General features: G+C 41.3%; 2 protein-coding genes across 6 annotated transcripts in view; both read right to left on the minus strand.

Moving 5' to 3' along the window:
- Nucleotides 1-12,696, minus strand: part of sdcbp (syndecan binding protein (syntenin)) — a 261,455-nt gene that overhangs the window by 211,640 nt on the left and 37,119 nt on the right. The window lies entirely within an intron of this gene.
- unm_hu7910 (un-named hu7910) overlaps nucleotides 1-12,696 on the minus strand; it is a 78,205-nt gene that overhangs the window by 40,936 nt on the left and 24,573 nt on the right. For 4 of the 5 annotated variants that reach the window (XM_079864987.1, XM_079864985.1, XM_079864986.1 and 1 more), the window contains 2 exons: nucleotides 12,632-12,670; nucleotides 45-5,376 (listed from right to left, as the gene is read on the minus strand). The exons of the other annotated variant lie outside the window; for it this stretch is intronic. In XM_079864987.1, the coding sequence (XP_079721113.1) occupies nucleotides 3,470-5,376; nucleotides 12,632-12,670 (1,946 nt within the window). In that variant the 3' untranslated portion in view covers nucleotides 45-3,469. Of the gene's footprint in view, nucleotides 1-44; nucleotides 5,377-12,631; nucleotides 12,671-12,696 lie in introns of those variants that run through there. 5 annotated transcript variants of the gene reach the window in all.

Raw genomic sequence — 12,696 nt, forward strand, 5'->3', positions numbered from 1 at the left:
CACACACACACACACACACACACAAAGGAGTAAACCAGACCATGTTTCAAACAGATCAAGTATATTTTAAATAAGAGAAATATTCACATTTATTGGAGGCATTTACCTTGATACTTTCTCAGAATATTTAACCACAGCTTAGTTTCACTGAACACTTAATAAACCATTTCAATAAATACATTAAAATGATGAGAAGTACTTTCTCCTATCCCACGTAAATATGCCCTATAATTCAGTCATTCGCAGGTTTATTTCTCTCAAACGTTGCAAAGCATTGCTGTGTTGAAGCAGTCAGACGTGAAACAGTGGCAGATGTGAGAGAGATTCAGCACACGCTTTTGTTTTCCCCAGAAACATATCTGGTGTGATATCATATCTCGGTGCCCCAAGTGGTGAAGAAATTACACACTACAAATTCAACAGCTAAAAACATGCCAAATATGATTGGTATTACACGATTAAAACAGTTAAATGTTTCACACAACAATAAATGGTTGTTCACCAAAGCACTTCAGCTGATAGGATCAATATCTCACTATAGTGGATGAAAAAAACCTGTAAACATATAAATAAAACAACTATAAGTAAAAAAAAAATGCATACAATTTAGCAGACAATTTCTGATCTGCAAATTTAGTTGAAAATAAAGTTAGAAGAAAGCAGGTTATAAATACACTCGCCACTTCATGAATGAAAGTAAATGTTAAACACTTGATCCTCAGTGTAACTGCAGCTTCATGCTTTCATTCGCTCAGGAAAAGCAGAACTGAAGCTGATCTGATGTGTTCTGCATTAGAGACTGTGTTCACACCGCACACAAGTATAACTAGACTTTAGGACAGACTGTCATTGTGAAAGTAATTCTTCAACAGTGACTGAGAGAAGCTGTCAGTGTGAAAAGAGAGTAATAATAATTTAGTCTCCTCTCCGTTCTTGCATCTGGTTGAGGTTCTGAACTTCAGGCACATGAAACAACATTCGTGTTTTACACATTATTGGACACACAATGTTTAAAACCGCGCACTAATCACTAATCGCTGCACAGTGAATGCCACACAAGTCACACTTATATACAAAACCTGTATTCATGAGAAAAGAGTGAGCATGAACACATTCAGGAACAAATGAAGAAAAAACTTATTGAAATATGATCTTTTAGATTCAAGTGCAATTTCAAAACTCCTATTATGACAGGATCTTACAGAGCGCCTGAAGGGACGAGGTGATGGAACAAATACGATGGGAGGAAAAATTATATGTCAATGTTTTTGAGTTCTTTTGTGAAATGTTTTACTTCCACTAAGAAACTGTGTGTTTGCCTGCATTTTTTTTTTCAGAGCGAACGCCAAGATTCTCAAAGGAACGCAAAAGATTTGCAAGCGAACGCAAAAGATTCGCAAGCGAACGCAAAAGTTTTGCAAGCGAACGTAAAGTTTTTCAAGGGAACGCAAAAGTTTTGCAAGCGAACAAAATATTTGCAAGCGAACGTAAAGTTTTTCAAGGGAACACAAAAGTTTCGCAAGCAAACAAAGATTTTCAAGGGAACGCAAAAGTTTTATAAGCGAACAAAGTTTTTCAAGGGAACGCAAAAGTTTCGCAAGCGAACACAAAATTTTTGCAAGCGAACGTAAAGTTTTTCAAGGGAACGCAAAAGATTCGCAAGCGAACGCAAAAGTTTTGCAAGCGAACAAAGATTTTCAAGGGAACGCAAAAGTTTTATAAGCGAACAGTTTTTCAAGGGAACGCAAACGTTTCGCAAGCGAACACAAAAGTTTTGCAAGCGAACGTAAAGTTTTTCAAGAGAACGCAAAAGTTTCGCAAGTGAACACAAAATTTTCGCAAGCGAACACAAACGTTTTGCGAGCGAACAAAGTTTTTCAAGGGAGCGCAAAAGTTTCGCAAGCGAACCAAGTTTTTCAAGGGAGCGCAAAAGTTTCGCAAGCGAACCAAGTTTTTCAAGGGAGCGCAAACGTTTCGCAAGCGAACACAAAAGTTTCGCAAGCGAACACAAAAGATCTGCAAGCGAACACAAAGTTTGCCTGCAAATTTTTTTTATCGATTGAACGCCAAAATTCAAGGGAACGCAAAAGATTTGCAAGCGAACGTAAAGTTTTTCAAGGGAACGCAAAAGTTTCGCAAGCGAACACAAAAGATTTGCAAGTGAACATAAAGTTTTCAAGGGAACGCAAAAGTTTCGCAAGCGAACACAAGATTTGCAAGTGAACGCAAAGTTTCAAGGCAACGCAAAAGTTTTAAAAGATATTTTTTTTCCTCTCATCTAAATTTTTTTTCCATCACAATGTCCTTTTAGGTGCTTCGTAGGATTTCAAGTCACTGAACAGATTTGAGTTTTCTATGCCCATATACATCCATCTCAGTCTGGGGAAGTGATGGATTTAGATGTTTTGTAACAAACGCAATTATGAAAATTATTATGCATTTACACATTCATCAACTCTTTCCCTGCTAGCGTTTTTAAAAAACGTTGCCAGCCAGCACCAACATTTTTGATCATGCATTCTTTTGTATTCAACACTTGAATGTGGGTAATGTCATAAAAAAGCGACAGTGTTTTGTCAAAGACTTCGTCCAGATGGGATTCAGAGCGATGATGTCGATCGAGTCCATCAACACCTCAAAGCTTCAGTAGTTAACCCTTCACGGGTTCCACATTTCATTCAGGAACGGTGATTTATACGCTGTTGAATGTTTGATGACCACATTATAATTGACAAGTGCGTCAGCAATGCTTCTATCGCTTGTTTCTGCTTCTTCTTCGCTTGTTTTTGGATCTGGGGATTCTGAACTCTTTCAGAAGATGTGTAACAGCGCCCCCTACCATATAACAGTGGAAACACGGATCACCGGAAAATCCCATCAATGGCAGGGAAGGAGTTAACAGACCAGCACCAAACGGATCTGAGGAATTCAGTCATGATTGTGATTCGATCCCCAAAAACACAAAGTCACGTGTAAAGCCCTAATCGGGGGACCATCAAAAGAAAAGTAGTTAGTCGATAAAAAGTAGCTAACTGCATTTAAGCAAAGTACTATTCACTTTTTAATAGTAGTTTTAGTAATAATAGTTTTTTCAAAGTACTATTCACAGATTATATTCACTAATCAAATCTATTAAGCACACAAACTTATATAACTGACTAAAATACAGCCTGGACCGAAGCTCTTACTGGATCTGAGAATTCATGTTTAATTACACGTTTAATCCGAGCGAGCGGATTGGCTGAGACGAGTCGGACTCGACACTTCGGTTACGACTTATTTCTCTCCGCTAAAGCGACGGCAGAATAACAGCGATGTAGAGTTTCATTTCCACACCAGTTATTAGCTTATTAGCGTCTTGCTTTTAGTCGCACTGCGCTTCACTCTTTACTTCCCAACACTGTTCCTGCTCAATACATTAGAAGTTCTTATTGAATTAAATCTCTCAGTTCTGGCCGTTCACTGTTATTTATTTCCTGATTTTTTTGTTTGAAGATTTAAGTAAACCACGGGTAGATATTTTCTCCTCTTTGGTATTCTGTTCATCCGCAGATTCTTTTTCATTTTCTGATTCATCAACTTTTTGTCCATGTGCGTTTTTATTTATTTTGGCCACCGTTTCTTGTTTGTTATTGTTCACATCTTCTCTTTCCTTCGTTTTCTTCTCCTTTACATCTCTCTCTGTTTTCTCCTTTGATGCCTTCTCTCTTTCTTTCTCCAGTTTTTCTTTCTCTACTTTCTCCTTTCTTCCCTTTTCTGCCTTTTCTTTCTCAAGTTTTTCCTTTTCTGACTTTTCTTTCACAAGTCTTTCTTTTTCTGGCTTTTCTTTGGCCAGTCTTTCTTTTTCTGGCTTTTCTTTCTCAATTTTTTCTTTTTCTGCCTTTTCTTTGGCCAATCTTTCTTTTTCTGCCTTTTCTTTGGCCAGTCTTTCCTTTTCTGCCTTTTCTTTGGCCAATCTTTCTTTTTCTGCCTTTTCTTTCTCAAGTCTTTCTTTTTCTGCCTTTTCTTTCTCAAGTCTTTCCTTTTCTGCCTTTTCTTTGGCCAGTCTTTCTTTTTCTGCCTTTTCTTTGGCCAGTCTTTCTTTTTCTGCCTTTTCTTTCTCAAGTCTTTCTTTTTCTGCCTTTTCTTTGGCCAATCTTTCCTTTTCTGCCTTTCCTTTCTCAAGTCTTTCTTTTTCTGCCTTTTCTTTGGCCAATCTTTCTTTTTCTGCCTTTTCTTTCTCAAGTCTTTCCTTTTCTGCCTTTTCTTTGGCCAGTCTTTCTTTTTCTGCCTTTTCTTTGGCCAGTCTTTCTTTTTCTGCCTTTTCTTTCTCAAGTCTTTCTTTTTCTGCCTTTTCTTTGGCCAATCTTTCTTTTTCTGCCTTTTCTTTCTCAAGTCTTTCCTTTTCTGCCTTTTCTTTCTCAAGTCTTTCTTTTTCTGCCTTTTCTTTGGCTAGTCTTTCTTTTTCTGCCTTTTCTTTCTCAAGTCTTTCTTTTTCTGCCTTTTCTTTGGCCAATCTTTCTTTTTCTGCCTTTTCTTTGGCCAGTCTTTCTTTTTCTGCTTTTTCTTTCTCAAGTCTTTCTTTTTCTGCCTTTTCTTTGGCCAATCTTTCTTTTTCTGCCTTTTCTTTGGCCAATCTTTCTTTTTCTGCCTTTTCTTTCTCAAGTCTTTCCTTTTCTGCCTTTTCTTTGGCTAGTCTTTCTTTTTCTGCCTTTTCTTTGGCCAGTCTTTCTTTTTCTGCCTTTTCTTTCTCAAGTCTTTCTTTTTCTGCCCTTTCTTTGGCCAGTCTTTCTTTTTCAGCCTTTTCTTTGGCCAATCTTTCTTTTTCTGCCTTTTCTTTGGCCAATCTTTCTTTTTCTGCCTTTTCTTTGGCCAATCTTTCTTTTTCAGCCTTTTCTTTGGCTAGTCTTTCTTTTTCTGCCTTTTCTTTGGCCAATCTTTCTTTTTCTGCCTTTTCTTTCTCAAGTCTTTCCTTTTCTGCCTTTTCTTTGGCCAGTCTTTCTTTTTCCAATTTTTCTTTCTCCAGTCTTTCTTTTTCCGCTTTTTCCTTCTCAGATCTTTCCTTTTCCGCTCTTTCTTTCTCAAGTCTTTCTTTTTCCAATTTTTCTTTGGCCAGATTTTCTTTTTCCACTCGTTCCCTCTCTGCTTTCTCCTTGGATCGTTTCTCCTCTTGTTCTCTTTGTATCTGTTCCTTTTGTAATTTAGCTTCTGCCTCTTCTTTGATTTTTTTAGCAGCAAGAGTAGCTTGTCTCTCCCCTTCCTCTTGAGCCAAAACACTACGGACCTCAGCAAGGGCTAGTTTGGCGATCTTTTTGGCTTCAATCTTCTCATGAATCATCCGTAGCTGCTCCTTCAGAGCTGCTTTCAGCTTTCGCCCAATATCTCTGGTAGGATGTTCTGAGAATGAGTGGGACAAAAGTTCACATCTCAGAAGGCTCATCACTCGTCTTCCATGCAAACATACATATTATGTACTTTCATGATTCATGCGAGGGGAAAAAGCTCTCAATCAGTTCCTTGAAGGGGGCAGTAATTTCTGCGATTTCTGAGAAATACTGTTATTTAAAATTGACACCCAAACAAACAAACCCCTACCAAAAAGAAACACACCCCTCCGTTCATTGCTCCACCCCAAAATAACAACCATGCTATGCAACACAGGCAACGATTCTAACAGCGTCTGCATCAGACAGCTCACACTACGTATGCAAGTATAGACGAATCAGCTGTAATTCAACAACCACAGGTCCTCAACACAGGATTTGCACCAAGAGGCAAAAACCCTCCACGTACAAACTCCTAGTAGAAGGAGCCCTTGCACTCCCAATGATCTCATGAACTTCAGTTGAGAGACCTTGAGTCAAAGGAGAGCACCGTTCAGCGGCCAAATCCAAACTTTGGGCTTAAAAAACGCTCTTTAGAAATGTACAGGTGACGTCACAGACACTACGCCCATATTTTTTTACAGTCTATGGGTTGGATGCCAAATCTCACCCTTCAGCTGCGTACCCTGTTAAGCACAGCTTGAAGAAGTGGCGCCGTGATCCAGACAGGGAAGCCCAACACATTTCTTTGGAGCATCCCCCCCTAATTATGCAGAACATACGATCGGTCTGCTGTCAGCCGAGGCACGTCTAGAAGCCGTACTGATAGAACAGACCTCGTAGGCTGAGTAGAGAAGGGCAAAAACGCTTTAGCGGTTTGACCACTAGCTTCGTGAGGGAATCAGCCCTCTGTTTCCTTACCAGCTGATCATGGGTGCATTTCCCGTACAATGACACAACTCACTGCTTAACTACCATAGTACGATGCATTGTTGAAGAAATCAACTAGCTAGTCACCACTGTTTTCCAAAACCGTATTGTCGCAAATTGGTCGCTCAACCGCGTAGGTTAATGATGTCACACAAGTGGTGGAGTAATAAAAATCTGTTTTGAGATCGAATCAATGCTAGATGTTTTGTTAAATTACGGACGTGGCATCTGAGGACTATTTCTAATTTTTCTCAGTTATTTTGCTTTAATTCCAGATCCAATCATAGGCTCGTTCTTACGCTTTAAATCTCTCGACAAACTAAACGGCATAAATGACGAATGTCAGCTTGCTTATTTGGGTTAAGATAAGGATTTACAAACAAGAAACTCTGCTTCTAACCACAGGTCGAGAGCTGTCGTTCCAACCACACAACTTTGCGAATGTTTGTTGGAACTATATTTTCGGGAAACACGGACTCGTTGAACTATGCCGATAACAACAGAACTTGCGACCATAGTTTACTAACAATGCTTTTGGGAAACACCCAAGGCCTGAGGGGGATTTGAGGGGCGGGAAACCTTGCCCGTCTTCTTCAGGTCAACATGTTTATGACGGTGTTGGCGAGCTGGGGGACGAGGCCAGCCAGCTTCGAGGGGTTGTGGTGGCTTGTTGCTCGTAGTAGCCTATGTAGGCATTAAAGGAGAACTCCGGTCAATTTTAACATTGAGCTCATTTTTTTGTAAATTTGGAGTGCTGTCAGTACAGAGAACAACGACAAAAATCGGTGTTGCCTACACCGTGTTATCCTCTTTTTAAAATTTGCACCCTGTTGACTTAAATGGGGCAAGTTTTAAACCTGCTTTTAGCGTCTTAACATCCTTGATGTGTCATTACAAGTGCCCAGCCATGTGAGTGATTCCTTCAGAGTGATCACGGGTGAATCTGACTGCAGTAGATGTGAAAGATATTAATAAAAGTGATGTTAATTCAGCCAGCGCACATACCTGTATTTTCTTCCTGTTTTCGGTCGAAGTCCACAGTAGTCGATTGTCAAGTTCACGCGCGTGATATAAATTTACAAAAAAATGAGCTCAATGTTAAAATTGACCGGAGTTCTCCTTTAAGGGCACTGGGCAGAGCTATCAAGAGTGAGCTGAAGCTGCTGATGCATCACGGGCTTGCCTCGGAATAAGAATAAGCTGCTTACCCCTAATTTCCACCAACTGCGGAACGGCTGCGGATCCGCTCCGGAACGGTGACGGAGTCAATGGGTTTCCATTAAAGTCAATGTGTGTATTTTCACTGACTGCAGAACGGTTGCGTTCCGACTCCGGCGATCCGCAGCCCTCCGGAGCAGATACGCAGAACTTCTATTTTTGCCAGATGCCGGGGAGCTCCGCAGCAATTCAGCACTTATATAGCGCGATCATATGTGAATTCGCGAGAATTCTTGTGGGACCTCGTGACTTCAGCTGTTAGTCATGGCCGCAGCCTGCCATTAGTTAGTCATGTATTCTACGCCTGCCATTTCCGTCCACTCACCACCAGAAGTCACCCGTTCACCATTAAGACTTTTTCACTGCACACACAGAGTTACAGGTTACCCAGGACTACATTTCCCATGTTCCATGGCTTTAATCATTTCTGCACCTGTAGTCAATCACAAGGACTATAAAACACTTATGCACAAGCTCACTGATCGCCGAGTATTGTTAGTGAATATCGCTGTCTAACAGATAGCATCTTTACAGAGCCAATCCTAGTATTCCTGGTCTGTTCTAGTCTTACTCTTGCTTGCTTGCCCTGTGTTTTGATCCTAGTCTGGTTTCCTATGTTCTGCCTTCTCTCTGCCTGTCCTGGACTCTTGCTCACCTCGGATTACCTCTTTCGTCTTGCCCTGTTCGGATACTGTTTGCCTCACGCCTGGACTTTAGCCTGGTTAGTTGGTTTATCCTCTTGTCTTGTCCACTGGATTACGTTCTCCATTTGTTGACCCTCGCCTGTCCCTGGAATGCTCTTTGTCTTGGCCATATCATACCTGTTTGCCTTTGTTTGGGCCCCTGCCTGTTCTGAACACATCTTTTGTAAATAAAAGGCTTTGCATATGGATCCACACGCCTCTCGTCTCAGTCCCGCCATAACAGAATACTCGGCCAAACGAGGATCCAGCGGCTTTTCTAAAGCACACTGGTCAGGTATGAACCTTGCAAGACTATTATTAGCCCTAGAACAGGGTGTGCGACCGCTAGAGGTATATATTCAGGAGTTTTTGGATTTAACATATTTTTCTGATCTGCCTGATTGTGTTCTCATTTGCTTTTTTTGTGAAGGCAGAACATGGGAAACCAGACTAGGATCAAAACACAGGGCAAACAAGCAAGAGTAAGACTAGAACAGACCAGGAACACTAGGATTGGCTCCGTAAAGATGCTATCAGCTAGACAGCGATATTCACTAACAATACTTGGTGATCACTAGGCTTGTGCATCAGTGTTTTATAGTCCTTGAGATTGACTACAGGTGCAGAAATGATTAAAGCCATGCAACATGGGAAATGTAGTCCAGGGTAACCTGTAACTGTGTGTGCAGTGAAAAAGCCTTAATGGTGAATGGGTGACCTCTGGTGGTGAGTGGACGAAAATGGCAGGCGTAGAATATGTGACAATTAGACCGACAGGACAGCTGATTCGGTGGTTGACTAGCAACATAAAAAACCACATCGCACTGCTCTTTTCTAAATTAAAAAAGTCAACAAAAAAGGCAGTGCTGTGCGGGGTCTGATCGAGGCCGAAGTCTTGACTTTATCATGAATCTCAGAGCAATAAGTGCCTTTCCCCAGCCACCAGCCCCACTATCAAGCAACCGATTGCGCTAGCGGCATGCTAAGTCACTTGAAGTGCCAGATCAGTGATTTGTCAGAGCTCCTTGACCTCCTCAGGGGTCACACCAACTCCTTCATTCAAATCCTTGAGGATGCCTGCTTGGCAAGCTTGTAACACACACATCATGTGCAATGCTAAACCGATCATCCACGTAGAACTTGCAGGGCAGAGGTATTCCTGCAAGGTTTTGAAGGCAAAACAGGCCGAGAGCTCCAGGAGGAAGCCGAGGACAGGGAAAGATACGCAGTCATTGTATCTCCACCGGGGGAATGCCAGCATACCCCTACTCCACAGAGCTAGCAATGCTGGTGAAGTCAGCGGCCGCTGTATTAATCAACCAAGCTCTAAATGGCTGTTTCCAAGTCCCCAAGTTTCCAGTGTGGAGGTCAAGGAAAAACTGCGAGGGCGAGGATTGTTACCAGAGAGCTTAGAACGCTCCTCTTGCTAAATCTTGCAAAACCGAAGGCAAGAGAGACAGAATCCCCTTTTACACAACGCGTTGATCCCAGAAAATTGCCAGAGTGCCTTCTGTATGAACGCAAACCAGTCCCGGGATTGATCCCGGAATGAGGACCAAGTAACATTGCCAGGATCAGTCCCGGAACGCTCCGTGTAAACAAAATCCTTAATCAATGCCGTAAGGGGTGTGTCGTAGCGATGATGCTGAAGCTGAGATTGTTCGGCAGCTTAGTGGAACGCTATGTGATGCGCTAGTTTATGATCGAATCAGAAAAATAATGCACCAGCGTGGTTTCTCGAGAGAGTAATCACAGATTATAAGCAAACTTAAGACGCTGTGGATAAGTCAAACTGATGTCAACGTGTCTTTACGTGATCTTTACGGGATATGTGTGAATGCGGGCACAGATTCCCGGAATCTCTGTTACCCCTTTTCCACCAAAAAATAACTGGTTGGGAACTGGTGCTGGTTCAAAGTTGGTTCAACTTGCGAACCTTCTCAGAGCCTGTTTGTTTTTCCACTGACTAGAGAGCCCAGCAAACGGCGTCGTTACGTCACGGTGTACGTTGCCATACGTCTTAGCTTTCCCAGAAACGCTTGCGCCAACTTCAAGCATAACAATTACAATGGCGGACTACATCGTCTTTCTGCAAATGTTTCTCCTGGCTTTGCGATCCTATATCGGGGTCAGAAGAAGACGTTTAGAACACATTTGTGCTGCTCGTCTGGATTACTATAGACGGAGGTTACGTTCGAGAAGAAGTTCGACAATAACCCCGCCCCCAGCCCCCGACGTCAGCATGACGTGGTAAAAGAACGGTTCTAGTCCAGCAAAGAGTTGGTGCTGCTTTGGAACCAATTTTTTTTTATTCCTGGCCGAGAACCGGTTCTTTGGCTGTCGAAACACAAAGAACTGGTTCGCGAGTAGGCACCGGCTCCGAACCGGCACCAGCACTGCCTTGGTGGAAAAGGGGTATGTGTGAAAAGGGCTAGAGAGAGAAAGGGAGAATCCAGTCTGCTCAGTCTCCATGAACTCGGGATCACTACTGGACCACCAGGGCTCGGTCTCGTGAGGCGACCTCAGAAACAAGAGCACACGGCTCAGCATTCTTCCCTTGCTGGAAGAACGCAAGCCTCGTGCACAGAGTCTTCTTCAGAAGATTCTCACAATGAGAGTAGTGAGAAGTGCCAAACAGAGCTGCTCTAGCATAAGCAGTGGCAAGGAACTTCACACACCTACCACGAGTGTTACAGAAAACTATGAAGTGTGAACACGGAAACCCATGTTGTGCTTTGCCACACTGAGAAGAGAATTCAGCTCAATGCAGCCACTACAACGCAGGAAATCTGAGCAGTGACGTTGCAGACTTTTATTGCGTGAAAGTGCAAAAACGAAGCAACCTCTTTATCCATTTTCAGGCTTTCCCGCTCCCTAACATCTTTCTAGCTTAGGAAAGCTTTTCCAATATTAACGTGGGTCCAAGCTCTTGCCTGATCGTAACCCATATTCCTCTGACCTTTGGTAATATCTCAGAGCTTATTACTCTGCTTATTACTTAGCTCTTTCTACAGTCTTTCTAACATTTTCATGCTTGCTCTCTCTCTCCAGCCCAATCTTCACCTATTGCTTTACTCCGTGGATCAGTCCAATCCACTTTGTTTTTCTCCTATTTGCACAGCCAAGAGTACGGACAAACACAATATTTATTTTCAGCACACACATGAAGAGCAGATATCTAGCATATATTCACAAACTTGTTTGTTTGGATGTTGAATTAAATTTTCAACAGCATCTCAGAATTCACTTTATCTCTCTGTACCCTTAATTACATTTTTTTGCACAATATGCAAAAAAAAAAAAAAACATAAACAAAAAAAAAAAACATGCAAGCTATTAGAAGATTTTAATGTTAGTTGAAATCTGTACTGGCTTTTATTGAAGATTAATTATTTCATTTGCAAAATGTGATTAATTTGAAACGCAAAGGTTAAAATTCATTCAAATAATGCATTTGATAAAATTGCATTCTTGAGATCATTTGACGTACAAAAGTATTGGGGACACCTGACCACTACAACAGAAACTGTAATGACATCACATTATGGATTATATAGGCTACTACTTACATTGCGCCCTGTGTACATTCTAGAGTGTAGCGCTGAAAAATTACAGCATATATATTTATGTACACACAACTACTGCACACTCTCAAAGCAACACTCATTGCTAAATGATTCAGCGTTTTGAACGAATCCATTGAATGAATGATTCAGTGACTTGCGAAAACTGGTGGTTGCATGTTTAAAAGTATCATTGCATTTTTCCCAGTTGTAGTTGTAATTTTGCAGACTGCATGGCTAAGTGCTTTTATATACCAATGGCAATAGGTCTGATTGAACACCTGAATTCAAGAATTAAGAGGTGTGTCCCAATACATTTGTCCATATAGTGTACCTACACACACACACACACACACACACATGCATCCATAAAAAATATAATAAGCTTCCTATGTTACACAGAAGTCATATGGGTTTTGGAACAACATGAGGATGAGTAAATCAAGATATAATTATCATTTTTGGGGTCAACTATTGCGTTAAGTGTTCATTAGTTTCCCTAAAGACCATACGAGTTTAAAGGAATAGTTCACCCAAAAATTTCTTCTGCTGAACACAAAAGAAGATATTTTTAAAGAAGGTTGGTAATTAAACAGTTGCTGGTCCCCATTGACATCCATTGTATTTTTTTTTTCCTACTATGGAAGTCAATGGGGTCCATCAGTCGTTTGGTTACCGACTTTCTTCAAAATATCTTCTTTTGTGTTCAGCAGAAGAAAGAAAGTCATACAGGTTTGGAACAACTTGAGGGTGAGTAAATGATGACAGAATTTTCATTTTTGGGTGAACTATCCCTTTAAACATCCTAAACTACGACATAAATAAATAAACCAGAACAACAGACACAACAGATTATCCAATTAAAGCATGCCATCAAAACGGCGCACTGAAGCAAACGTATAGTGGTAGTAACACCAGAACTCATGCGAAGTACCTCTGTCATTACTTAACCCCACTTCTTTAGGCCTCTCATCTGCAGTGAAAGAAGGACGAACAGTG

This window comes from Squalius cephalus, assembly GCF_949319135.1.
Source record: "Squalius cephalus genome assembly, chromosome: 3".
Lineage (NCBI taxonomy): Eukaryota > Metazoa > Chordata > Actinopteri > Cypriniformes > Leuciscidae > Squalius > Squalius cephalus.